Genomic DNA, 25,754 nt, shown 5'->3' with positions numbered 1-25,754 from the left:
TAGTATAGTATAGTATAGTATAGTATAGTATAGTATAGTATAGTATAGTATAGTATAGTATAGTATAGTATAGTATAGTATAGTATAGTATAGTATAGTATAGTATAGTATAGTATAGTATAGTATAGTATAGTATAGTATAGTATAGTATAGTATAGTATAGTATAGTATAGTATAGTATAGTATAGTATAGTATAGTATAGTATAGTATAGTATAGTATAGTATAGTATAGTATAGTATAGTATAGTATAGTATAGTATAGTATAGTATAGTATAGTATAGTATAGTATAGTATAGTATAGTATAGTATAGTATAGTATAGTATAGTATAGTATAGTATAGTATAGTATAGTATAGTATAGTATAGTATAGTATAGTATAGTATAGTATAGTATAGTATAGTATAGTATAGTATAGTATAGTATAGTATAGTATAGTATAGTATAGTATAGTATAGTATAGTATAGTATAGTATAGTATAGTATAGTATAGTATAGTATAGTATAGTATAGTATAGTATAGTATAGTATAGTATAGTATAGTATAGTATAGTATAGTATAGTATAGTATAGTATAGTATAGTATAGTATAGTATAGTATAGTATAGTATAGTATAGTATAGTATAGTATAGTATAGTATAGTATAGTATAGTATAGTATAGTATAGTATAGTATAGTATAGTATAGTATAGTATAGTATAGTATAGTATAGTATAGTATAGTAATAATTATATTATATTATATTATATTATATTATATTACATTACATTACATTACATTACATTACGTTACGTTACGTTGCGTCACGTCACGTCACATTACATTACATTATATTCAGAATAAGACACAAATACATAAACAATGGAAATCGAAGAAAATGTATAATACATAAAATTCCAAACAGCGACAGTGTCGAGCTGCTAATGTCAAAGCTGAAAGATTATTTGAAGATAAATATTTTAAGATGAAATAAAATAAGTTATTACATCGTAAGAGAATTAAAAGTATCAGCACTTCAGAAGAAAACCAAAATCATTAACACGAAATGACTAAGTAAATAATAAAGCACTACTGGAAATAGCAACCTAACTAACAAAAAGGAAAAATATTAAATAAGAAATTAAAGTGGAAGCACTGGTATAACTGACGGCATCGTGAGGGGGACTTTACCATGCTGCCAGTGCGGAAGCAGTTTCAGCGGTTGGTGTTATATTACCACTAACAATCATACCCCCTACTACCCGAAGAAAAAAAACAAAATAAACCAACAGCAAGTTAGATGAAGACTATATACTGTAATATAAAGAAGAAATCGAAGTTGAAGTGCATAAAGTCACCAGATAGGAAACAAAACTTATCGAATGAACTTTAAAAGTTAAAGGTTCGAACATCAAACAAGTATGTGGATTCGAGAATGTGTAAGAAGATGAAGGAAAAAAAATAAAAATAAATGAATAAAATATATAAATAAAATAAAAATAAACTTTATTAACATTAAATTTAATAAATTAACCTTAATGAAACGATTTTAAACATATGTTTGATATGATTGGAAAGAACTGCAAATTTTTATTTTGAATTTTTTGTTATCACTTTTGGAAACATTGAACTTTTTAGTCTGCAGTGCTTGAGGATAGGTTGAAAGTGAAACTAAGGAACTATTTCTAAATAAACGTTGACAAAATAACTTATCTGATATATGCAATGAAACAATTATAATTTTTATGTATGATATATACGAACAATACATAGATATGTTGTGAGTATTTATTTGCATTTTTAATACATTAATCAAAAATTTTAATTTTTAATTTTTTGTTATTGATATTTTATTTCAGTTATGTAAATATTCAAAGTCTGCGGTATTCGAAATAGAGTTGTAAATAAAATATAGAAATTTTTTCAAACTTAACAAATGATTGCAAAAGAACTACAGTAAAATTTGTACGCATTAAAATAAATACATTTTTATTGTATGCATTAAAATATCACTCATATAAAAAGTATTTTTATTTCATTTAAATAAATAAATAAATAAAAAAATAAATAATCAGGAAGACATTTTTAAAAAGTAAAAATGATCGTAACGTTACATCTTTGCTTTTTGTTTATTTTTAGTATTCATTAAACGCAAGCTTCGCTTTCTCCTAACTTTCCCTTTCATATTCATTATAAAGAGAAAAAAAAAGAACTATTCTTCAATTGTTTCATTGTGTTAGTAAATGAATGCATACTTTTAAATATGTTCTCTCACGCAACAACGATTTAAATTTTTTTTTTATTGCTCTTCACAATCATATTAGTAAATAAAAGATGTTTTCTTGTTTGCTCTTTAATAAATCCAAGTAACTAAATACGAAGAAGATATTTTATTTATTTTTAGATTATTAAAATATTAACATTATTATGCTTTTGAATTATGATGATTGATTAAATTAATTATTGTTTTCAGTGAATACAATAAACAATTCTTAGATATAATGTTAGGCGATGGAATATAAATCATATTATTTTACTTTTTAATTTTACGCATAATAATTTATTTGGAAATGTAGGGATACGAGTTTTTAATGCTTATTGTACTTCAGTTGGCATTAGACGAAGTTAAACGAAATTAATAGAAAACTAATTAAATATTTGTGTGCCATTTATCTGATGATATATACTCTCAATTTTCTGAGAAAAATTCAACTCAATTATTAAAGCATTAGTCATTAATTCCGCTTAAACATGAAAACGTTTGTCTTATTTTTTTAGTTGACTCTAAATCTGAACAAGAAAATAGAATTCAAAAATGAAAACATACATGCTATGCTCTACTAATGACTAACGTTTTAGGCTCTAAACTCTAAATCTGCCGTGGAAAATTCATGGAATTCGTGGAAATAAATCAGAAAGTTAGTTATTTTAAGATGGTATTCTTGAAAAATTAAATTTAAAGATGAAAATATCAGTCATGTTATAGACTTTACTGTCCAGTTCTGCAGTGGAAAATTAACTTGAAGATTAAAACGTTAGTCATTTTAGGACGAAATACTCTAAATTTGCAGAATAATTCACTTCAAATATAAAATGCTATGCTCTACTAATGACTAACGTTTTAGGCGCTTAACTCTAAATCTGCCGTGGAAAATTCATGGAATTCGTGGAAATAAATCAGAAAGTTAGTTATTTTAAGATGGTATTCTTGAAAAATTAAATTTAAAGATGAAAATATCAGACTTTACTGCCCAGTTCTGCAGTGGAAAATTAACTTGAAAGGTTAAAACGTTAGTCATTTTTAGACGAAATACTCTAAATTTGCAGATCAATTCACTTCAAATATAAAAACGTCTGTGGCTTTAAGACGGTACTCTTTAACTCTGAGGTGGAAAGTTCACTTCAAGGATGAAAACGTCAGTGATTTTTAGAGGGTATGCTCTAAATATGCAGTATAAAATTTATTTCAAAGATGAAAATGTTAACTATTTTAAAATGCTATAGACTTGGAATTCATTGTCGATATGGCTGCTGGCCGAATTCTTTTTAAACAATTCATCATTTGCACTGAATGTAGTCTGCACAGATCACCAACGACAACACGTTTTGTCTTCTGCCTAACATTTTAAACTGAAATGAAAATTTCTGTGAACAAGAAAAGCCTGCTCTCAGAACAAAACCTCTAAAACTTAGAATTCCAGAATTACTTGCATTTCCTGCAAAAAATAATATAATTCGAGACACTCTACAGATGCATCAGCAACTTTTAATTCGTTTATTTTAATTTTTTTTTATATAGAATTACTTTATCTGTAGATTTGCTTGCGTTTCTTAAGACTTGGATTATGATGAAGAAAATATCGCCAATCTTATAAAACCCATTGTAGGCTTTTTACACAGCTTTACTTCGTAAAAACATTTTTAACATCTGATAAGAAGACTTTTGTTACGAATATTTTAAACTAAGCATGTGCAAATCGTTTGCTTGCTTTTATGATCTGATGGATTAACCAATTCATTTCATTTTGAAGTAACCCCAAAGTGTTTTGAAGCAACTCCAATCAATGAATCAATTCTAAATACACAATTGAATTAAAAAAAATTTATATTTAGCTCATTTAAACTCTAAGAGGGAATAATTTCATACGAAAGGAAAAAATTTACGAATTTAGATTTAATATAACCTCTTTACAACCACAATTTATCCTTACAGACAGTGCAGTAAAAATTGACCTGGAAAGTTTAGCAACATTAAGAGTAGTTATTTATCTACCCATCCTACAACTGTTTTTAGACAGGGAAAAGTATTTGCATGCGAATCTTTATTTTTTAAATTAAGGGAAAAAAACTATCCATGTGTTCAAGGTCTTCTGTAAGTTCTTTTCTTTCAACAAGCTAGAATTAATTAGGAGTTAATGAACTTCTCAACTCCACTCTATGTCTACAAACCTGCATTCATGTTGGATTGCTTGATAAGTGTTCCATTGGTACTGCTGGGCATCACAGCTTGTGGTTGAAGGTGATAAAAGGATGGAGTATGGATCACAGAATGGCTGCCTACTGTGGACCCAGAGCCCATGTTGCCTCTTGGAGACGCCAACTGAATTGCTTTTGGAATGAATATCAATAAAAAGACGAGAATAGCTGTACAAACAAGCCCAAAGGCTTCAGCAGGTGCTCCGTACCTAGAGAAAAAAAACAAATAAGATCGATTAGATTAATCTTTCTTTCTTCAATATTAATTAAGAATTCAATAACGTAAAAAAGGAACAAAAGTTGATTTTAGTTCACAACATTATGTTTGCTTCAAAAAGAGACACCGTTGTATTTCAAAAGTATTGATGGGATATTATGAAAAATATATGGATATTATTTCGTTTCGGACAACCTTATAAAATTTGAGGACTATTTTCGATCCCGATGATACTCATTTAACTGTAGTAATAGTTATGTGGTGTAGTGAAGTGGTAGTATTGCTGATATTGAGGTAATAGATGCCGTGGTAATAGGTACTTTATATAGCAAAATTATCGAAATTTTCATAGTTTGAAATATCAACTTGAGTATTGAAATAATGCGAAAACTAACAAGTAGAAAATACAATGGTGATGTGTGGTTCACTGTTTTTGCATTTATGTGAAGAATTTTTTTAAATAAATAAATTTTTCTTTTTAGCAAGTTTATTAAATTTTTGAATACTCAGCTTTTATTTTATTTTATAATTGTTGTTGAACAGCTGACCCAATTTTATGGGTTTAAGACTACTAATGTTCAACTCCGTAGCCTCGTAATTTTTAGCCCAATCTAGAAGACAAGGGAACTCCTGGATCGAGCATTGGGAGAAATTTGCCTTCGTGGAGGAAGGATATTTTGATGGAGCTAACCCGCATTTGTGTTACATGCAGTGGAAGTTCACGAGAACCTCCCACTGTTAGCCTGACAGCAAGGAGACTCTAACCCATGATCCGTCTACCACTGAGGATATTTCACGTCAGCACTGTGGTCGGTGCAAGCCGGATGCGTTCGCCTCATTGGAAGGCGAAAGCTCTATCCCCTGAGCCATCGCTGCTCTGATTCTTCAGTTGTTATATTTCAGCCAAAATATTGAAGCTATGTAAAAGTCTAAAAATTAGAAAACGACACTGAATGTCTATGCAATGATTTTCAATGCCCTCTGCTTTAAATGTTTTGATTTTATCTTCAGGTCTTAGAATAAAAACTTATATTATTATTTTTTTGCTAAGCGTATCATAAAAAGACTGTATCAAATTTTTTTTGTCTAATTACATATTTAACTTTTTCTAGTATACATTTTTTAACGATAAATTGTAATGCTTACATAAGAACTTAATTACACACACTTATAATTGTATTCAAATTTTTGAAGAATTAAGTTCCAACAATAGATACGCTTCAAGCACTATTATGGTGTTTGTTAACGTTTTGTAAGGCAGTGTAGCTGCTATATTATCGTGATTGTTGCTGAGAATTCATTAACTTTATAAATGATCATACGTAGGATTTTAAAAGTTAATGCGAAGATATCGTGAAGTGAGACTAAATAAGAATGCATATTAGTATTATCCTTAAACGTATTATAGTTAGAAATCCTTAATTATGTTTTATTATAGCTAATTGGCTTCCTAGTCTCTATAAACAACTTAATCTTTCAATGTCATTCACATTATGCAAAGTTGTAGTTTTCATATTTAGTTGCGTGTTTTGAATTTTTTTTGAGGGTGTTATTTCATGTTACAGAACACCTATCTTATAATGTTTAATTTTTATGAAATTTTTTTTTCTAGAGTAGCGATTATTTCTGGCGATAAATGTAGAAAAAAAAAGCATCAATAGCCAACTAATTCATAATCAGATGAAAATGTTTGGATTTAGTCTCTATGATGAACAACATATCCTGAAAAGCCCCCACAAGGTTCACTTCGAAATGACAAGGGTAAGTTTTAACTTTTTTCTGTCAGTGTAGAATTTTTTATTTTATTTTAAAGAGTGCTTTTGCGTTGAAAATAATTTTTGGCATCTCACAATGATTTATAGCCCTTATAATTTAGGCTAAAAAAAGGGGTCGATAATCTACTAATTTATAATCAGACGAAAATTTCAGGATTTAGTCTCTATGATGTGAACAACATATCCTGAAAAATCCCCGCGGTTCCTCTAAGGGCTTCATTCCGAAATGACCAGGGCGAGGTTTGACGATTTTTCTGTCAATAAATGTAGATTTTTCTTATTTTATAGAACGCTTTTGAGTTGAAAATGTTTTTTTAGCATCGTACAATGATTTATAGCAATGGAAAATTTGGCTAAAAAAAATAGTCGATAGCCTACTAGTTTATAATCAGGCGAGAATTCAGGATTTACTCTCTATGTGAACAACGTATCCTGAAAATTCCCCGTGGTTCCTCTAAGCTTAGGGCTTCATTCCGAAATGACCAGGGCGAGGTTTGACGTTTTTTCTGTCAATAAATGTAGATTTTTCTTATTTTATAGAACGCTTTTGAGTTGAAAATGCTTTTTTAGCATTGTACAATGATTTATAGCAATGGAAAATTTGGCCAAAAAGAGTAGTCGATAGCCTACTAGTTTATAATCAGGCGAGAATTCAGGATTTAGTCTCTATGAGGTGAACAACATATCCTGAAAAATCTCTGCTGTTCCTCCACGGGCTACACTCCGAAATGACAAGGACGAGGGAAGGGGTCAAATGGGAACGAAACTCAGACATAACAATGACATAACATTAAAAATATCTAGAGAAGTCAGGTATTGCTTTGTAAAACCTTTGCTTGTTCTGGGTAGAATAAAACCCGTTTCAAATCGATTGGACTAATAGTTTAGAAGATATTCATGTTTTGTATAAAAAAGAAAAATAATTTACCTTGCATTACGCACTTGATGTTGCTATCCAGGCAAAAAAAAGTATTGTTTATTATGCATTTTTTTAAAAATTCAATCAAATGAAGCAAAAAAACTAATGTTAATAGGATAAGTAGTTCAAAAATTTTAATAATTTTTATTTATAAAAAAATCGATTGGACTAATAGTTGAGAAGATATTGATGTTTTGTATAAAAAAGAAAAATAATTTGTCTTGTATTACGCGCTTAATAATGCTATCTAGGCAAAAAAAAGTATAGTTTATTATGTATTTTTTTAAAAATTCAATCAAATGAAGAAAAAAAACTAATGTTAATAGGATAAGTAGTTCAAAAATTATAATAATTTTTATTTATAAAAAAAAGCATTTATAATTTCACTGATATTTTTTTCTTCATAAAGGTTTTAGCAAAGCACTCTCTTACACCAATCATAATTAAGCAAAATCTAAGAAGAGAGGTAATAGTTTCGAGGACCCTATATTACTACAAGAGAATCCATTCGCGGGAAATGTCGCATTTTTTTGTTGGCAACAGAATATTTCTTTTAGAATCGTTAATTACTGAGTCTTTTAACTAGATTAAGGTTAAAGTTAAAACGTATTTCTCATAATAACTACAGTTTTGGTATTGCACTTGTTAGTTCACCAATTTATACCGCGTTGCAATTTTTCAATAATACTTTTTATATTCGCACTACATAATGAGAAATTGACTGGGACATTACTGAGAAGAAATCATATCTAAGAACTATTTTAATTGGAATAGCCTAAAAATTCGTAAAATGTATGTTATCATCAAACACTGTTAGGTGTAATGTTATAACATTGAATGCTATTTGGAAAACGATGTTCCTTACTATTGTCATTACTAAAATATTAGATAAATAAAAATTAAATAACAATTAAATTAAAAATAAAAAAAATCGAACAAATCTCAACTCTAAATATATTGTAATACTGATATTATGAAGTCGAATTTTTAAAAATAAAAAATAAGTTACATTATCTATCGAATGCTCGTGTGTAATGGCAACATGTATATGTTGCCATTGATACAATTTTTTTAAAAAAAATACTGAAAATTGATTTATGTCGAAAAAATAATTACTGTAAGCTTATGGTGTATATTTCAAATCGTACTTAAAATTGAAATTGTATGGGTGAATAGGTTAGTGATAACAACTTAATAAATTATTAGATACCTTTATGAACTATTATAACCACTGAGGTCTCTGTTACCCAAATTAACAAAACCGTTCTAATTGTGGTCAGCCCTATTGTTATAGAGCCATCTTATTATTGTCTATAAATAATCTATTGTAAATAATGATATTTTTTCTTAAAAATATCTAGCTTAAAAAATAAACTCTTAATTGCGATTAATTATTTTATTGCAATTAGGAGTCATGAAACATAATTCATGAAACTTAAATGATAAGATATTTATGTACTATAAAGCTGTCCAAATGGTTTCTTTTATTGAAATTTTTAATATTTCTTATAATTTTTCACTGTTATAAAAAACTCCAATTAACAAGGGTAAGCCTAATAAACTTATGACAGCAATCACTTTTAAAGGCATACAGAAGAAAAAATCCCGAAATTTTATTTTTTTGGTGATAAGTACCAAATATTGTCCAGTTAAATGGACGCTTTGTTTCAGGAGGCTTGCGTGGATGGAATTTACTAGAAATAGAGAAAACATAATGTCTTTATGCTTAGAACCGCTCTTAAAAGACCGTACTTTCTGTTTACACTACCTTCTCCATGATTTCTAGTTTATTATAGATATTTTAATTAAATGTTTCCCCACTTTTAAAAATTGAAAGATTTTGAGCGAATGGGTGTTAGAGACAGGAATAACATAGCGGTCTTAAGTTTAGAATCATACTTCAAAAAAAAAGAAACCATAGGGTGGAATAGGGTAGTGATAACAGTTCAGTAAATAATAATTACAAACCTTCTGTCAAATATTATTGCCACTGAGATCCATGCTACCCAAATTACCAATGATATTCCGATCGAAATACCAATGTAAAGGGCTTCCCTATTATTGTCTTTAATGGATCTAGCCCGGATGGATGCTACAATCACCAGAAACAGGAGAAACATAACATATGTCAGATACGTAATTCTCTCCAGCGGTGATTTTTCGCAAACTATTGAATGTTCTCCAGCGTATGTCCAAGAGCTTGTTTGAGGAGGTTGATAAACCAGCCACTGGATTACAATGGCAACCTGAAATATTTTATTGAGTTAAAATAGCCCAAGCATGTACAAAAATATATTACAGAATACAGGGTGTGTCTTGAATGTAATGTTATTGAATTTTTCATGAAGCTCATACATGTCCCAGCACGCTCAAACTGCTTGGGATAAGTAAAGGGCGTAGTTCTTCAACTATCTCCAACCAACTGAGGAATAAGAACAGGATTTTTCCAGAATGTCTTCTAGAGCATTGGTGGAAACATCTTTAGTTTGTTAAATGTCCCAAAAAGATGTTCTTTTTTTGGAATTTCAGGTCTCGGAATAAAAAAAAGTTTGGGGAGTACGCCAGTGGTTGAGAAACCCTTGGTTCATCTGAGTCAGCCAGGAAGTGAGTTACGGTCACAAAGAGAACTGAATGTCAAGGCACCTTACGATACTTACATTTCCATTTGTCCATGATGTTGCTTTGGGATGTTTGTGCTAGTACATAAACACTCAAATGACAGACTAAAATTCAAAAATTCAGCTATAAGCATCATATTTTCATCAATAGTGGATGTTGATGACCTTTTAGCCACAGATTCATCACTGACCTCTTCACAACTTTCATAAAATACCTTATTCAACTAGAGTCTTGGCACTCCAATAAATTATCATCACCAAAAGCTGTCTTTTTTATAGAAAAAGTGCTGGTTTTTTATGCAAAAAGTGCTGTCTTTTTTATGCAAAAAGTTTCCACTGTGAATTTGTCTATCGTAGGTGGCTTGCATAAGCAATAAAGACAAGTTTCACGAATATGCCTGTCCTTACTCCCCGGATAGCTGGAGCCGATTAAGTGACTACGCATGCGTATGTTGACCACTTTCTTCACCGATTTTAACCGGTTTCAGCATGCTCTAACTCGCACAAGTTCAACATTAAATTCAGTGTTATTAATTAGTAGAATTTTTTAAGGTATATTAAACATAAAACAAATAAATTGATTTTCACCTATTTACATTGACTAATGCCTTTATTATTATCTTTATTGCTTTCACTGGCGTGGTGCATCTTCGTACATGTTAATTTATTTTTTCGAAATTTTGTAAATCGATTTCGGCATTTTCGAACTGTCAGTGTATCTTCTCCATACACATCGGATAATATTGTTTTGCTGGAACAGAATATTTACTTTTACGAGAGTAAAAAATATGTCTAAAATGCTGATTTTTACTCTCTTATATGACAGGGAACCAACCAAAAACAATTGCATAGAATCAATCAAATTTTTCACAAGTAAGCCTTGCTATATCAGCTGCCAAAATATATAATGACAGGGTGGGTGCTTAGCCAGATTTTTCAACTGAAAATAAGCACCTTTTAAATACTTTTTAAGCACTCAAAAATATTTTTAATCACTTTCCAAAAAAAAGTCATAATTAGGAACTGTGCAATAATAAAAATTATTTTTTTCTATCGTTTAAAGTTTTTAATTTATGAACATAAAATCAATAAAATTCAAAAACATTTTCACAAACTTCAATGATAAAATAATTAGTTTCTGGTAAATATTTCAGAGAAAATTGTGAAAATCATGCATTTTTTGTAATTTAGAACGACAATCGACAAGGAAAAGAAAAAATCTCTCTTCAAGACATCGAAAATTAAGGAAGTTTTACAAATTCCGAATAAAAAAAAGCACCTTTAAGGGCTTTTTAAAATGTTAATCAAAAATAAGCACTTTTAAGCACTTTTTAAAAACGCTACGCACTCTGAATGATTATGTGGTTAAAGTGTGAAGTTGGCAGTGAAAAGATATAATTAAATCCACAGTTGGAAAAAAACTAAATTACTTTCCAAACAACCCAATAAATATCGACAATTTCCTCATACTACTTGTAATTTTTCCCCTACCTCAAGTGTACTTAATAAGGTTTAGTCAATAACTTGCTACAACCACAAAAAAAAATTTTTAAAGTAAAAGTAGCTGCTATAAATATGAAAGATACTATTTTATAATTCATAAAACATGATACCTACCTCGACAGCGATAATGAAAAACAGCAACAGAGCCTGAAAAGATGCGTTGAAGTACACTCCATGGTTCAACTTCAGCAAAAATACACACTTCACCAGCAGTGTTCCAAAAACGATGGCATAAGCTATTCCAACACCGACTCGAGTGATCCCGCAGAAGAGCCAGTGTGGATGCGGTACATAGATTAACCCTAAAGCGGAGCACAAGAAAAGTCCTAATAGCAAAATTTGTCCAAGAAACAAGTGTCTACGTCCTCCACAGGATTTGTACAGTACAAAAATTTCAAATATTATTATTACAGCTATGTTGAAAAACGAGAAGGCTACCAGTGGTATGACCCATGGCTCGTCACGAAAGTTTAAATAAAACGGCACTTCCTCGTTTTTTGTTCCGTTTTTAAAATCGTCTGGAAATGAAGAGTTTGTATCGGTTTCCTGAGAAGTTTCGTTTATGAAGTCATATATTTCACTTGATGAGTCCGTTACGTTCGTAATGTACGGAAGAAGTGATGAATCAGTACTGTTTGAATCAGTCCAGTTAGCCATGATGAATTACACCGTTTGAAAATAAGTGTTTATAAGAAGGAAGAGTTAAGGCAGCATGAGTAGCATGTAGATAAGAGAACCTGAAACAATATAAAAAATCTATTAAAGTTATGATATATTTAAATACCAACTATTATATAGTTCATTTTTAATATAGTTCAATATAAGGGGAGCTTGGTCTGAAGTAAGGGCTATCCTTCGCGGAGGTTCATCCTTCGGACTATCCTTCGGACTGAGGACTATCCTTCGCGGAAAATTAGAGGTTTATCGTTAGATTGTTTTAATAGAAACTGGAAAATATTAAATGACAGATCAGCAAGCACATTCTGAAAAATATAATTATGAAGCATCATAACTATACTTAATTAGCACTAACAACTGTGTGTGGGAGAAGTTTAAAACTTTGGTACCATCTCAACAGACTCAGAGTGGTGCCCAGATATCACGAATTCTTACACTTTTATTACTTAGAATCAATTTATTAAAAATAGAAATTGATTCATTGGAGATAACTGTGTTTGCTTAACTTGGTAGGCAAATTCGATATTTCATGACGAATTATTTTACACTATTTTGTTCATGGATATATTTTCCGACAGTGTTCGAAATAAATAGCAATCATTTTATTGATAAACATTTATGATCACGTTTCGCTACCAAAAAACGCACTACTTAACATTGTTACATTTTGTTTGCATCATTCTTTAACCCGACTTTACATTCGCTTCAAATGCTCTCAGCTGGATTGATTAGGTAGTTATATGCAATGTGCGATGCTCTCCTCGTACCAACCACTATAAATCTTAATGAAAGTACTGCTATTGCTACATATTTCTTACGCTATCACTCAAGTCCTTTATTATTTAGAAGAAACCTTATGTTATTATTAGTATCGGAAACATTCTTTAAATTTGAATGAAATATTTCCATCACTGCTGATATGCTCGGCATTGGTAGTGCTAAAGGCAAGGCTGTCAAAGAGTAAATCTAGCAGACATAGCAGTCGGAAATGTTTGCATGACTCCGACTCAAATCAGCTGAAACTTGGGTCCTATAGGTCAAAATATGGAATGATGTTTTTGACCTTATGACAAAAATATATATAAATATTTATAATCAGCATCCTCAACTTGGATAAGATCCATGCTAAGATCACTAAGATTTTCGCTAAGAAGGAGAGCATGAGATATACGTGATTGTAAAATCTGTAGAATCGAAAGTCCTGTTGCACTGAGGGTCACTGAGCAGTACCATAGGTGCATGGATCTGGAAAAAATTTCCTTTCCCTAAAGATCTACGTCTAAATTAAGAGAGTACACTCCAGTGAGTGGTGCTGCCATCTATTTGTAGGATTCTGAGCTAAGACGTGCTTTACCCCTTACAGTGTTCTCTTATCAAACGAAAGGAACACTTTTCTGACTTAATTCGCAAAAGGGCAATGGCTGCGAGCTCGGCTTGTTCAAGTGTCATTAGAAACAAAAACAACAAAAATATTATGAACACTCTGACTATTATTTAAGTAGTATTTTTTCACTAACTTACGTTATCACATTTGAGCATTTTAAAATCCACACTTGCTTGAACTATTAAAATATGCAAATACCAAAATCAAATTTATTTACCTTGTCACTGCAATAGAAATGGTATCGAATCAGTTGGAAAGTTAATTGAAAAGAATTGGAATCGAATTCTATTTATTAATTGTAATAGTTTTCTAGTTCCAGAATTTTCCTTGAAGAATCTTTTTGAATTGAAATGTTTATAATTATGCGAGTTTGCTTGTGTGGTGATGATATCTAGCTCTGTTTTTATGATTGTTTTGCACAACTTCAATATTTTGTACAAATATTTTTTTTTCTGCAACTGTTACATGAAATGAATTTTAGATTTAAAAAAAAGTAATAATTAATTAATATGAAATGAAATTTTAAGTTAAAAGAAACTTTTAACTTTAATCGTATACAAAAATAGAAAGAAATAATTTAAACATTTTTCCTAGTAATATCAATATTTATGAGGATTTGGTTTACAGGGTCTAAGTTGGAGTAAGACTCGAGCTTTCAAAAGAGTTAAGATTTGAAGTCGAACATTTTAACTACTAACTACACAGCTCTGATTAAAAAAAAGTAAGAAAAAAACACGATGGACTTTGAATCTGTAACATCCCTTAAAAATATATTATAGGGTGTAAGTCGGAGTAAGACTCAAGCTCTCAAAAGAGTTAAGATTTGAAGTCGAACATTTTAACTACTGACTCCACAGCTTCGATTAAAAAAAAGTAAGAAAAAATCATGATGGATTTTGAATCTATAACATCCCTTGAAAATTAAGTTTGTGATATCGAATTTTTATTTAGTTTACCATGCATTAAAATACATTTATATAAACGTATCCGTAATGATACATATTCATTAGCACTAATTTATGAAGGCTACAGATACTCCAAAAACTATTATAATTGAAGCAGGATATGCCAAATAAATAAATAGTACACTCTGGCTATGATTAATTTCGGAACATAATTTAAATGCTGCCAACGTTTTCAAGATGAGTTGGACCACAAAGAAAAACAGAATAATTATTATCATATTTACTCTAGCTTTAAGTAATAAAGTAATCTACTGAAGGTGATGGAAGGATCCGAATTAGGCTTTAATTATTATTTGACCTATCATTACATCGCATCTACGATTAGGTTGCAAGAGTAGTAGTGGACCTTTCTTTTTAAGGTCAATAACTCGGAACTGCTAAGGAAATATTTCAGGAAATAATTTGATTTGGGACGAAGTCGACAACAACAATAAAACTTCCGAAAATGCAATCTCTTGCTAGATATTCAGTGCAACGACGAAGGACACGCAAAAAAGAACTAATTACATACCAAGACTACTTTTAGTGCTTATTACCCAGTGGGTAAAGTGCTATTTCGTCTTCCTGTCAATTATTTGAAATCACGGATAAGAACACCCCGTTGTAATAATAAAAAAATGCGTTTCTATTGAAGAATTGTTCGTTAGTAAAAATTCCTTTTTCTGGCTGTTATTTGAGCTGGGAGAAAATTAAAATGTGCATTGTTTTATTTTGGAACAATGCGCTTCGATTAATAGTCATTTCGCGGAAATTTGAAATTGTTGTTTATCGCTGTTTCTTAAGTTTGAAAATAATAACTTTGAAGGAAAGTAATTGAAGAAATTTTAGTAGTGAAAATGTTTGATTAGGAATGTATTGTATAAAAACTAATTACTGCACTGTAATTCGTGCAGAGGACTTCACGGTTATAAGCGAGGCATATTTAACTGCATTTTAAATTTTTACAAGTATTGTAATTACAATTTCATTAGCGTGCTCATGATTAAAGAAAATGTTCATTTCAGGAAATGGGAAATTTTACCATTTCAGACAATTGTAATTTTAGCTTACTTTCTTCAAACACTAAACAAAAATGATTTTAAAAATACGTTAACCGGATTAGAAAATTAAATTGATCTTTTTGTGGTTCATCGCAATTTAGAAAATAATTTTTCCGCTATAAATGAAATCAGTCCCCCCTTTCTGTTTTCAATGTTGATGGAAGTAACCTATACTATAACTGGAAACAATTGTAATAATTAGTTAAGTTATTTTACGTAGTAAACAGGTTACTCGCAATCATAAATTTATAATTCAAGAACTTTATATGAACTGTTATTTATTTTTATATAAAATTAAACTTTTTGCAGGTAAATATGTGGTTCAAGGAAAGTACTTTATGATGGATATAAAATAAATTTCATACAAATTTAATATAATGAAGCTTTTATGGTCATTAACACTTTGTCGCAGATGGGACACCGGGGTCCCTTTTATATGTATACTAGCTGTAACCTGCGAGAGCTGCAACGCTTTCAGTCTAAATTATATATAAATTTTTCATTTACTTGTGGAAATGTGACTTGTGATTGTGATTTGAGCTGCGAATTTTATTTAATTGTGAAAAAACTTTTGACAATTTCACGGTTCTCTGTAAACACGTTTATTCAAGTGCTTTTGAATAAAAAATGTTCTTTGTCTACACAAATAAATTAGATAATAATGCGTGCACAAATTAGATGCTCTTCCGACACGTGAGTAGGCCACATACAGCAGTCCGAGGGAGAAGCATAGATTTTTCAAATTTAGTCCACATACTTGCCATAACTATTCTCGTGGTTTGTTGATTGATATGGCAAAGGCGAGACGCACCAGAAACTGCAGAACGCTTAAATTCGAATGGCATATCTGTCGGGATCATTAGGATACGTGGTAACAGAACATCTTCTCTTCTAAATTTACCATTTAGAATTTTAAATTCAAGGATATTGGTCATTGTTCTTTTCACTGAAAACCGTGTACCATTGCAAAGTCTGGTTGGATTGATGTTTCGGAGAAGAATGATAGGTACTCCAGTTTTCAATGTTAATGCGTGTTGTGGCATACATGGTAGATTAAGTGAATTCAGGAATTCAGTTGGGTAGTTGACAACCTCGTTCTGATCTATTACTGCATCGATGAACATATATGTTCCTGTATTACCTGTGGAATTTCTTTTAGAAAGCAATTATTGATGCCATACACATGTAACAGTTTTTGGCAGCTAATAGCAAGCTCACTGAGCAATTGAAAATTTTTGTAATTTCGCCTGATATTTGGAAAAACGTTGTGAATAAGATCTTCTGTGGTAGAAATAATTTTACAAAAGTCTGATAGTCTATAAGTCTATTGCCATCATAACATTATCAATATCTAACAATGGACATCTCTTATTTTTTTACTTTATTTTCAGTCTTAACTTATTAGAAATTCTTACCTGAATTCGAAAATCTGATTATTTTTTCTCCAAAATGTTTGTTTACTTAATTATTAAACATTTAAATTGCATCATTAAACATTTATTAAACATTTAAATTGCAAAAAAGCATCCGTAAGTGATGTAATCAGAAACGATCCCTGATTGGTTATGACGTCACACGTGCTGAATGGAAGCATGCCACCTCCATCCGTTAAGGCTATTTCATTTTCAAAGCTCTTTTAGAATTGATTATATCGAATGAATATCCCTTGTAAAAACTTATATATTAAATAAACATTATTAAAACTAATAGATATTAGTAAAAAGTTTGTGAATTAAATTCACGGTTTTGAAAGTGTGTGCAAAGTTGAAGGAAGATTTTAAAACTTAAAATTGTTTATTTATTACTAAAATAGCTGAAGAAATAATTATGCAGCTCCTCACAGTGAATCAGCACTTCTAATTCATTCATAGAAAATATTATTTTATTCCACTTTTTTCAGGCTAAAATAATGCTCCAATTACAGCCTAAATACTTAATTAAAATCAGTCGCAGATTGGATAGAAGTAGTATACATTTAGATATAGGGTGGATGATTCTTATAATTCAGTATTGCATTAACAATAGAACAACCAGAGTGGTCCTTCTGATAGCAAATCCACTTCGAGAGGCGCTGAGTCCTAGAATAACTATACCAGCTTACTTGATTTTCCNTAGATAGTTTACAATGGTGCACTTTAACCGGTTATCTTTTCACCAAAGGTTTCACAAATTTTCTTATGGCATGTATTGTTTTGATAAATCACAATTGAAAATTTAAATCTTCGAGTTAGCTTCGATACCTGTTTTCTCCGAGCGGAGCTCGGTCACCCGCTGGTATATTAAATAAACATTATTGAAACTAATAGATATTAGTAAAAACTTTGTGAATTAAATTCACGGTTTTGAAAGTGTGTGCAAAGTTGAAGGAAGATTTTAAAACTTAAAATTGTTTATTTATTACTAAAATAGCTGAAGAAATAATTATGCAGCTCCTCACAGTGAATCAGCACTTCTAATTCATTCATAGAAAATATTATTTTATTCCACTTTTTTCAGGCTAAAATAATGCTCCAATTACAGCCTAAATACTTAATTAAAATCAGTCGCAGATTGGATAGAAGTAGTATACATTTAGATATAGGGTGGATGATTCTTATAATTCAGTATTGCATTAACAATAGAACAACCAGAGTGGTCCTTCTGATAGCAAATCCACTTCGAGAGGCGCTGAGTCCTAGAATAACTATACCAGCTTACTTGATTTTCCAAACTTTTCTCAACTCTTTGACATCTTCAAAACCATTGAAATAAAATTTCATTATATTATATTACGAGCGTATAAAATGACAATTTACCAAGGACCATTTTCAGTCAAAGTGACAGCTATAGAGATTTGAGTGTATTTTTTTTTCCTTTTCGATTTAGCACAATGCTTCTCCTCCATTGCTTATTTCTATTTTTTTTAGAGCATGTGCCTAACTAGATCGACCCTGTATGACTTTTTTCAAAGAAAATCCTCCTCCTGCTCTACAATCCTTCATAAATGTCAATTCTTTCTATACAGATTACGCTCACATGCTTATAAATGACTAACAAGTAAAACCATCTGAGCAAGGATAAATTTATGTTGAGACTCTAATTTGTATTTTATATCAGGGAAAACTAATGAAATTCAATAAACAGCTTTTGCTATTAAAAATTATGCACGTTAAAAGTTAATTCAGTAAATGAGAAAAAAAGATTATTAAATTTGGATTAAATTTCTGAGTATTTTGAGAGCAGTTTGATACATTTAGGGAAAAGCAAAGGCAGAGTAGTTTGTTGAACAAGCCGTAGTGCTCCTTTGTAGGAAAGAAATGTCCCACTGAAAATCTTTTTACGTCATTGTTTACTCCTAATGGGTTAAAAGGAATTTCAATAGTTGTTACACGCGATAGCTCAGGGGATAGAGCGTTCGCATTCCAATGAGGCGAACCGGGTTCGAATCCCAGTCGATATGAATTCCGCATCCGGTTTGCGCCGACCACAATGCTGACGTGAAATATCCTCAATAGTAGACGGATCATGTGTTAGAGTCTCCTTGCCGTCAGGCTAACCGAAGGAAGTTCTCGTGGTCTTCCTTTCCATGTAACGCAAATGTGGGTTAGCTCCATCAAGAAAGTCCTCTACGAAGGCAAATTTCTCCCAATACTCAATCCAGGAGTTCCCTTGTCTTCTGGATTGGGTTCAAAATTACAAGGCTACGGAGTTAACATTAGTAGTCGTAAACCCGTAAAATAGGGTCGACTGTTCAACGGCGGTTATAAATAAAAAGAGTTAATACAATATGGCTAAATTATAGAAATATCCCATCAATTAGCTAACCTTCAACTACATTGCACTTTAAAAAAAAAAGAAAAAAAAAAGAAAAAGAAAAAAAAAAACATTTTAGCAGAGGGTTAAAAATCAATTATTATGTATCAATGTGAACGATCAGGAAAAAATACCTGAATCTTGAGTACTTAAATATGGAAGTAATAACTAAGTTTATAATCCTAAAAATCTCCCTGAAAAGGTAATATTTTTCAATATGTAAGATTTTTAGCATGGATGTTTCATGAAATAAGCCGATTATAAATAAACATACAACTAAGCATTATAAGTATAAGCATCAAATAAGCAACGCGAACGATTTTTAGAATATGGCCAAATTTAGTTCCGTCAACTTTAATTTTGAAATAAAAGTTTTTCAATTTTCCTGAATTTTTTTTATAGCCCGTAACTCTTCACGATTTTTAAGGTCCTTTATTTCGACCTTACTTTGTCAACAAAGTAAGATTGCTACAAAAAAAAAAAAAAAAAAAAAAAAAAAAAAAAAAAAAAAAAAANCTGGCTTTTTTGAAACAACAAATAATAAACGCTGTCAATGTTCTTTCTTCCGACGCAAAACAAAAACGACAGTCATGTCTACAACATATTTGGGGAGAATGTTTTGTGGACCGGAAAGTAATGTCGTTTCGGCGCATTAAATATCCGTTTGTCTTAAAATCCAATTCATTCGATTGAGCGAATATACAAACAATTTAAGCTATCAATGGGCCAATACATTGGTCTGTAAACTAGCTGGGAGACGGCTATGTTATCAGTAGGAGATTTTGGACTAATTTTTGTTTAGATTAGTTGGACTAATTTTTGGTATCAAGAATTAAAAATTATGCAAGCAATTTAGTTGCTCTTACTCCCTTTTTTTAAAATAGTCCCAACACAAAGGTTGAGCAATATTGTCTTTTTAGAGCAGGGGTTTCCAACTTAGATGAGGCCGGGGGCCGCAATTAAAAACGCAGTCAAATGGCGGGCAGCAACTTTATCAAAATTTTCTAGAGGACTCTTTTATGTTTGAAGGAACATTAAATATTACTGTCAAGGAACATTAAATATTATCAAGTTGTACGAAACAAAAGTATTGAATTGCAAATTAAAATAAGAAGTAGATTTTTAAAAATATTTAATTGCATTTTAAAAGATTATGCTACTATAACTTCAATGTGCACGTATGTATTAAACAATTAATGTGCAGCAGATTTCAAATTGTTAAGATATAAAACTTTGAAGTATTTAAAACCCATAAAGATTTTTCACGAAAATTCTCCGCAAAGAAATGACAACTAATATATTTTAGTTCGCTGGCCATAAAAAAAGGCTTCGTTGGCTGGATGCGTCCCGCTGGCTGTCAACTGGTAACCACTGTTTTAGAGCATTGAAAATATGAGTATTAATAATTATGAACATTATATTATTTCGAGTATTAATTTCTCGAATAGAAGGTAATTTTCCAGGTATTATGTTTATAACATAAAACGTTTATAATAAAACAAGTCTCAAGACTAAAAAATGATTTGAAGAAGAATAAATTGTTTTAAGAAAGCAGATGAGAAGTTTTCGGCTTATTTGATGGTATTACTATTTTTTGAAAAACCCCAATATTTCAGTCACTTTATTTAAAATTGTTTAAGATATTTCTGAAACATATTTTAAGATAGAGCCGGTGATTGAGACAGAGAGCTCGCCTCTCAATGAGGTGACCCCGGTTTAAATCCCAAGAATAGGTGGAAGATACTAATTCCGCATCCAGCTTGCACCGACCACAGTGCTGAGGTAAAATATCCTCAGTGGTAGACGGACCACGGGTTAGAGTCCTCATGACGTCAGTCTAACTGTTGGACGTTTTCGTGATTTTCATCTCCATGTTGCGAGTCCTCCACGAAAACATATTTCTCCCAATATTTGATACAGCAGTTCCCTTGTCTTATGGATTGGTTTCAAAACTGCAAGACATTGGTAGAGTTGAACATTGGTAGTCGTAACCTCAAAATTGGGTCGGCTGTTCAGCGAAGTTTATAAAATAAAATATTTTAAGATAAACTTCATCAAAAAGGAATATAATACCTAGAAAACAAACTGAGAGTATATGAACTGGATTCCTAGAAGTTCTACGCATAACTTTTATGTGCAAAACCATAAAAAAGTTGTGAATTTTAAAATTCTTTAAAAATATTAATTAAATGTAAGTTTTAAAATCCCAACTACAAGCAAAATAAGCACGTGGTTTCAGATAACTTTAAATAGACATCAGTTAACATTCATGTTGAAATTTGAGCTTGTGAAAATATTTAACCATTAAGGAACTTGCAATAAACTCCTGAACAGAATCGTCTATAGTTTAATTTATAAAAATGGCTAATTGTAAACCAATAAAAAAAAATTCATTTTGCATAAATTCATTTTGTCTGTCTTAAATTGACTGATTGAACTTTTTAAACGATTATTAAGATGAAGAGTTAAAATTGCTTCATGTAGTCGATGTTTAAATTTCATTATCCTTCCGCAAATGGTCATGGAATTATTAGAAATTCAAGACAGTGTTACGTCACATTAATTCTGTTCTTGAAGAACAGAATTAAAAATTAATTAAATTAATAAATTTAATAATTTTTCTAGCTCTGAAGATTAAATTTTTTCGAAAAAGCCCTCGAAGCATCATACATCTTAAATCATATTTATGAAAAAACAAACTCGCTTTAGTTTCAACAACATTGTGGAACAGAAAATAACTTTAATCATGTATTGTTTGTTTACAATTTTGCTTGTTTGCTAGTAGAAAATATGTTCTAAAACCATTTTCTAAAAGGTAAATAAATCTAAATCATCCTTTCCCATTTTAATCATACTTAAGTCTGATTTTTTCATTTTTCCATTGTACTTCTGTTATAGATCTTATTCTGTTATTGATTACTAAAATAAAGATAAATTCAAAACTCACAATCAACATTTAAAATCCCATTAATAATGTGATAAACATATCTCTTTGTTTTTTAGATAGCTTTTCTTACTAAAAACAGATCAAATACGATGAAATAAATTTGGCAGATTAAGAAAACAATTTCGGTTTTGATATGTATTTAATGTATTTTAATGATAACATAAACGTGAATTAGAATGTTTTTCTTAAACAAGTATTGACATGTTTAAAATCCTGACAATTCAATAGGATATGATGAATCGATATATAATCTAAGTCAGACAGTTGAACATAATTATACATTATATTATATCAATATAGATTTATCTAGCTTTATTTCAAATCATTAAATAATCGATCAAAGTCATATTACTATATTACGCAATTTTAAATGACAATAAAATTAAAGGCAAAAAAAAGAGCCTTCTGATTTTATACAAAAGACTTTATTTATCAAAAAGAGAGATCTTACTCAATCTTTGCTTTTTAACTTAAATTGTAAGTAGCTACCGAATACTGATATTAAATATATAAGGTATTGTCAAATTTCAGCACATTATAATAAGTTGCTTCTAATAAAATATCAAATCATATGCATGCAAATCTTTGGCACTTGGTATATCTGGTTCTTAGAAAATATTAATTATAAATTTTTGAGTCATGCAATGTTATCATCATTTTGTTAATTTGTCCTGGCTGGCTGAAATAATCTCAAGTATTCTCCATTCAGTCTGTTTTTTTAGGTGCATTATAATGCTTATAGGCTAATTAGAAAATGCACAGAGTGAATTTGCTTATAGGCTAATTGTAAACTACTTGAAATAAATTAAGACGGATTGAACAGTAGATGGATATTCTTCATTTAGCCTTATGGTATGTGGGTTCATTTTTATTTTATAACAGTTGTTGAACAGCCGACCCAATTTTTGGGTTTATGACTTCTAATGTTCAACTCCGTAGCCTTGTAATTTTGAACCCAATCCTGAAGACGAGGGAACTCTTGGATCTAGTATTGGAGAAATTTCGCCTTCGTGGAGGACTTTTTGACGGAACTAACCAGCTTTTGCGCAACATGGAGAGGAAGACCACGAGAACCTCCCAAGGTTAGCCTGACGGCAAAGGGACTCTAACCCGTGATTCGTCTACCACTGAGGATAAATCACGTCAGCACTGTGGTCGGTGCAAGCCGGATGCGGATTCGTATCGACCAGCCACTGGGAGGATTCGAACCCTGTTCACCTCCTTGGAAGACGAACGCTCTATCCCCTGAGCCATCACGGCTCATTGCAAAAAGTCTAAAAACTGCTGCATTGATTAGAAAATCAGCCTGTCAATTGATTAGAAAGCCTGTTAATTGGAACTGTCTGCCCTGCTGATTCGCAACATTTCCAATTAGACACTCGTATTGCAAAATGATGATTGTAGTTTGCTAAGTACCGGATTTTTCAATAAGACTACAAGATATATAATAAGATAGAACTTTTGATGTACATATTTTTTAAAATAACTGCAAACAACTTTAGATGTTATTTTTCATGGCCATAAAATTTATTGTTTCATCTTTCTACGATAAATTGATTCAACATTAAATCATAATATTGAGAAAAGTAGCTGAAACCTTAATCGTGTAAGGTATTAAATCAAACCATATTTTTGTTTTAGTTAAATAATTGTAACGTGTGATCAAGGTCAAAAAAAGATTTATTCACAAGGCGTTTGGTTCATTTTGGTACAGGGTGAATGAAACTATACCATAATATCGTGAGAAGTTGCTGAAACCTCAATAAGATGTTAATTAGCATGAAAATTTCGCTAAAAAGTGCTTACTCGTACCAAAATGAAATTCAGACTGGTCTTTTACTGAAGTTTCAGAAAATTTAAACGATAATGACGCTCAAAAAGTTTAATAAAATTTCTCAGTGATTTCTGTGCTTTTCAGAGATCTGTTGATTATAAGATACTTACTGCACAGGCAATAATTTACTTCCATTGAAATTATCAAATTGAAAGTCCATAACAATTTTTTTCATTAATGCGATCCCTCTTTAAATAACTGTAAATAACTTAAGACATCCAGAATATACATTGCTCAACAGCAAAATTTATAGGTTTTCCAGAAAGAGTAATTATATATTTTCTGGCTAATGACTATATTATTAATGTTTGTGCTGTTAAACTAGTGGGCTGCTACGCAATATTATTTCGTTCACAGAGATTTATGTTCTAATTCAGTTGCAGCAATATGTTTTTCTTTACGGAAGTTCACTGACACATTATTTCAATAGCAAACGCGTCGAAGAATAGATTTATATGCAGTTACAGTTACTGTCTTCATTAATTAACGTAAAAATGATTTGTAACTTCGATGACAACTTAATCCTTAAGATGGGTGGTTAGATCTTGAGCAGTTTGCCATCTTAGGGGGCGTTTCATTCGAAAGATTTTGTAAGAGTGGAATAAATTGGAAGTGTGTTGCTCTAACATTTGAAATATATTGAAAAATAATTTCAAAATTGGAAGATTCTATAGGGTGGTCGTGTTGCCAAAAGTAAATGCGGAGCTAAGTTATGTATTTAGGTTTTTTATCGAAAAGATGCAGTAATATTTGGTTTTTAAATTTGGGCAAATTTCGAACATTGAGTAAGTTTTGAGTAAATTTCAGCATTTATTGTTTTAAAATAATTTGCTTATGAAAAAAGTGTCGATAGTGGAAAACGATTAACATGACACATGTAACTTGAAAAAATGATTTAAATGAAGTACGTCGTAATATACACGTAAAACGATTTATATGAAATGCGTGATATAAACTAACAACGATTTACATGATACAGTGGAAAACGATTAACATGACACATGTAACTTGAAAAAATGATTTAAATGAAGTACGTCGTAATATACATGTAAAACGATTTACATGAAATACGTGATTTACACGAAAAACGATTTGCATGATACAATTGCATACTTGCAACTCAAGAAGAAATGAAGTGATTGTGCCTAACTATGTGATTTAAATCAGATTTAATTGAATACCTGTAAGCGGCGTTACGGGTGTGTCTCCATCTCGATTAGCTTCTGAATCGACAAATACCATGATTTACCAAAGATGACGTCACTTGCAGACATCCTATTAACAATAAATGACTTGACGATTTCGGAAATTATGTCATTTATAAAATCGTTTATTTAAACAAAGAATAAGTTACGTTCTTTTTCTATGAGTTATGTTTTTTGAGAAAGTGTTAGTAACATGAATAAATGCTTTAAATAAAAAATGAATATCTTGACACGATTAACATAAAATATTTTACCATGAAAAAAAAAAGATTTTCATCAGGAAAAGATTATAAAGATTTTTACCAAGAAAAGATTTTTCGATCTTATATGTCCTCTATAGCGACTGTGAATTTATTGTGTTGGATAATTTTCTTTACTTTTTTCGTATAGTTTCACTTTGACATAAAAAAAAATAAAACAT

General features: G+C 30.6%; 1 protein-coding gene and 1 long non-coding RNA gene across 5 annotated transcripts in view; one reads left to right on the top strand and one right to left on the bottom strand.

The window, feature by feature from the left end:
- LOC107443662 (metabotropic glutamate receptor 3-like) overlaps nt 1-25,754 on the bottom strand; it is a 73,446-nt gene that overhangs the window by 1,930 nt on the left and 45,762 nt on the right. For all 3 annotated transcript variants that reach the window (XM_071178403.1, XM_043041097.2, XM_043041098.2), the window contains 3 exons: nt 11,603-12,225; nt 9,336-9,613; nt 4,430-4,665 (listed from right to left, as the gene is read on the bottom strand). In XM_071178403.1, the coding sequence (XP_071034504.1) occupies nt 4,430-4,665; nt 9,336-9,613; nt 11,603-12,145 (1,057 nt within the window). In that variant the 5' untranslated portion in view covers nt 12,146-12,225. The remainder of the gene's footprint in view (nt 1-4,429; nt 4,666-9,335; nt 9,614-11,602; nt 12,226-25,754) is intronic.
- The window catches only part of LOC122269184 (uncharacterized), a 73,929-nt gene that overhangs the window by 20,698 nt on the left and 27,477 nt on the right, over nt 1-25,754 (top strand). Inside the window, exons 2-3 of one of the 2 annotated variants that reach the window (XR_006225034.2) lie at nt 6,286-6,434; nt 15,865-16,881. This is a non-coding gene — a long non-coding RNA (uncharacterized lncRNA). Of the gene's footprint in view, nt 1-6,285; nt 6,435-15,864; nt 16,882-25,754 lie in introns of those variants that run through there. The other variant, XR_011636360.1, reaches the window with a different exon arrangement.

Source organism: Parasteatoda tepidariorum, chromosome 3, assembly GCF_043381705.1.
Source record: "Parasteatoda tepidariorum isolate YZ-2023 chromosome 3, CAS_Ptep_4.0, whole genome shotgun sequence".
NCBI lineage: Eukaryota > Metazoa > Arthropoda > Arachnida > Araneae > Theridiidae > Parasteatoda > Parasteatoda tepidariorum.
This window is presented reverse-complemented; position numbering and strand designations above follow the sequence as displayed.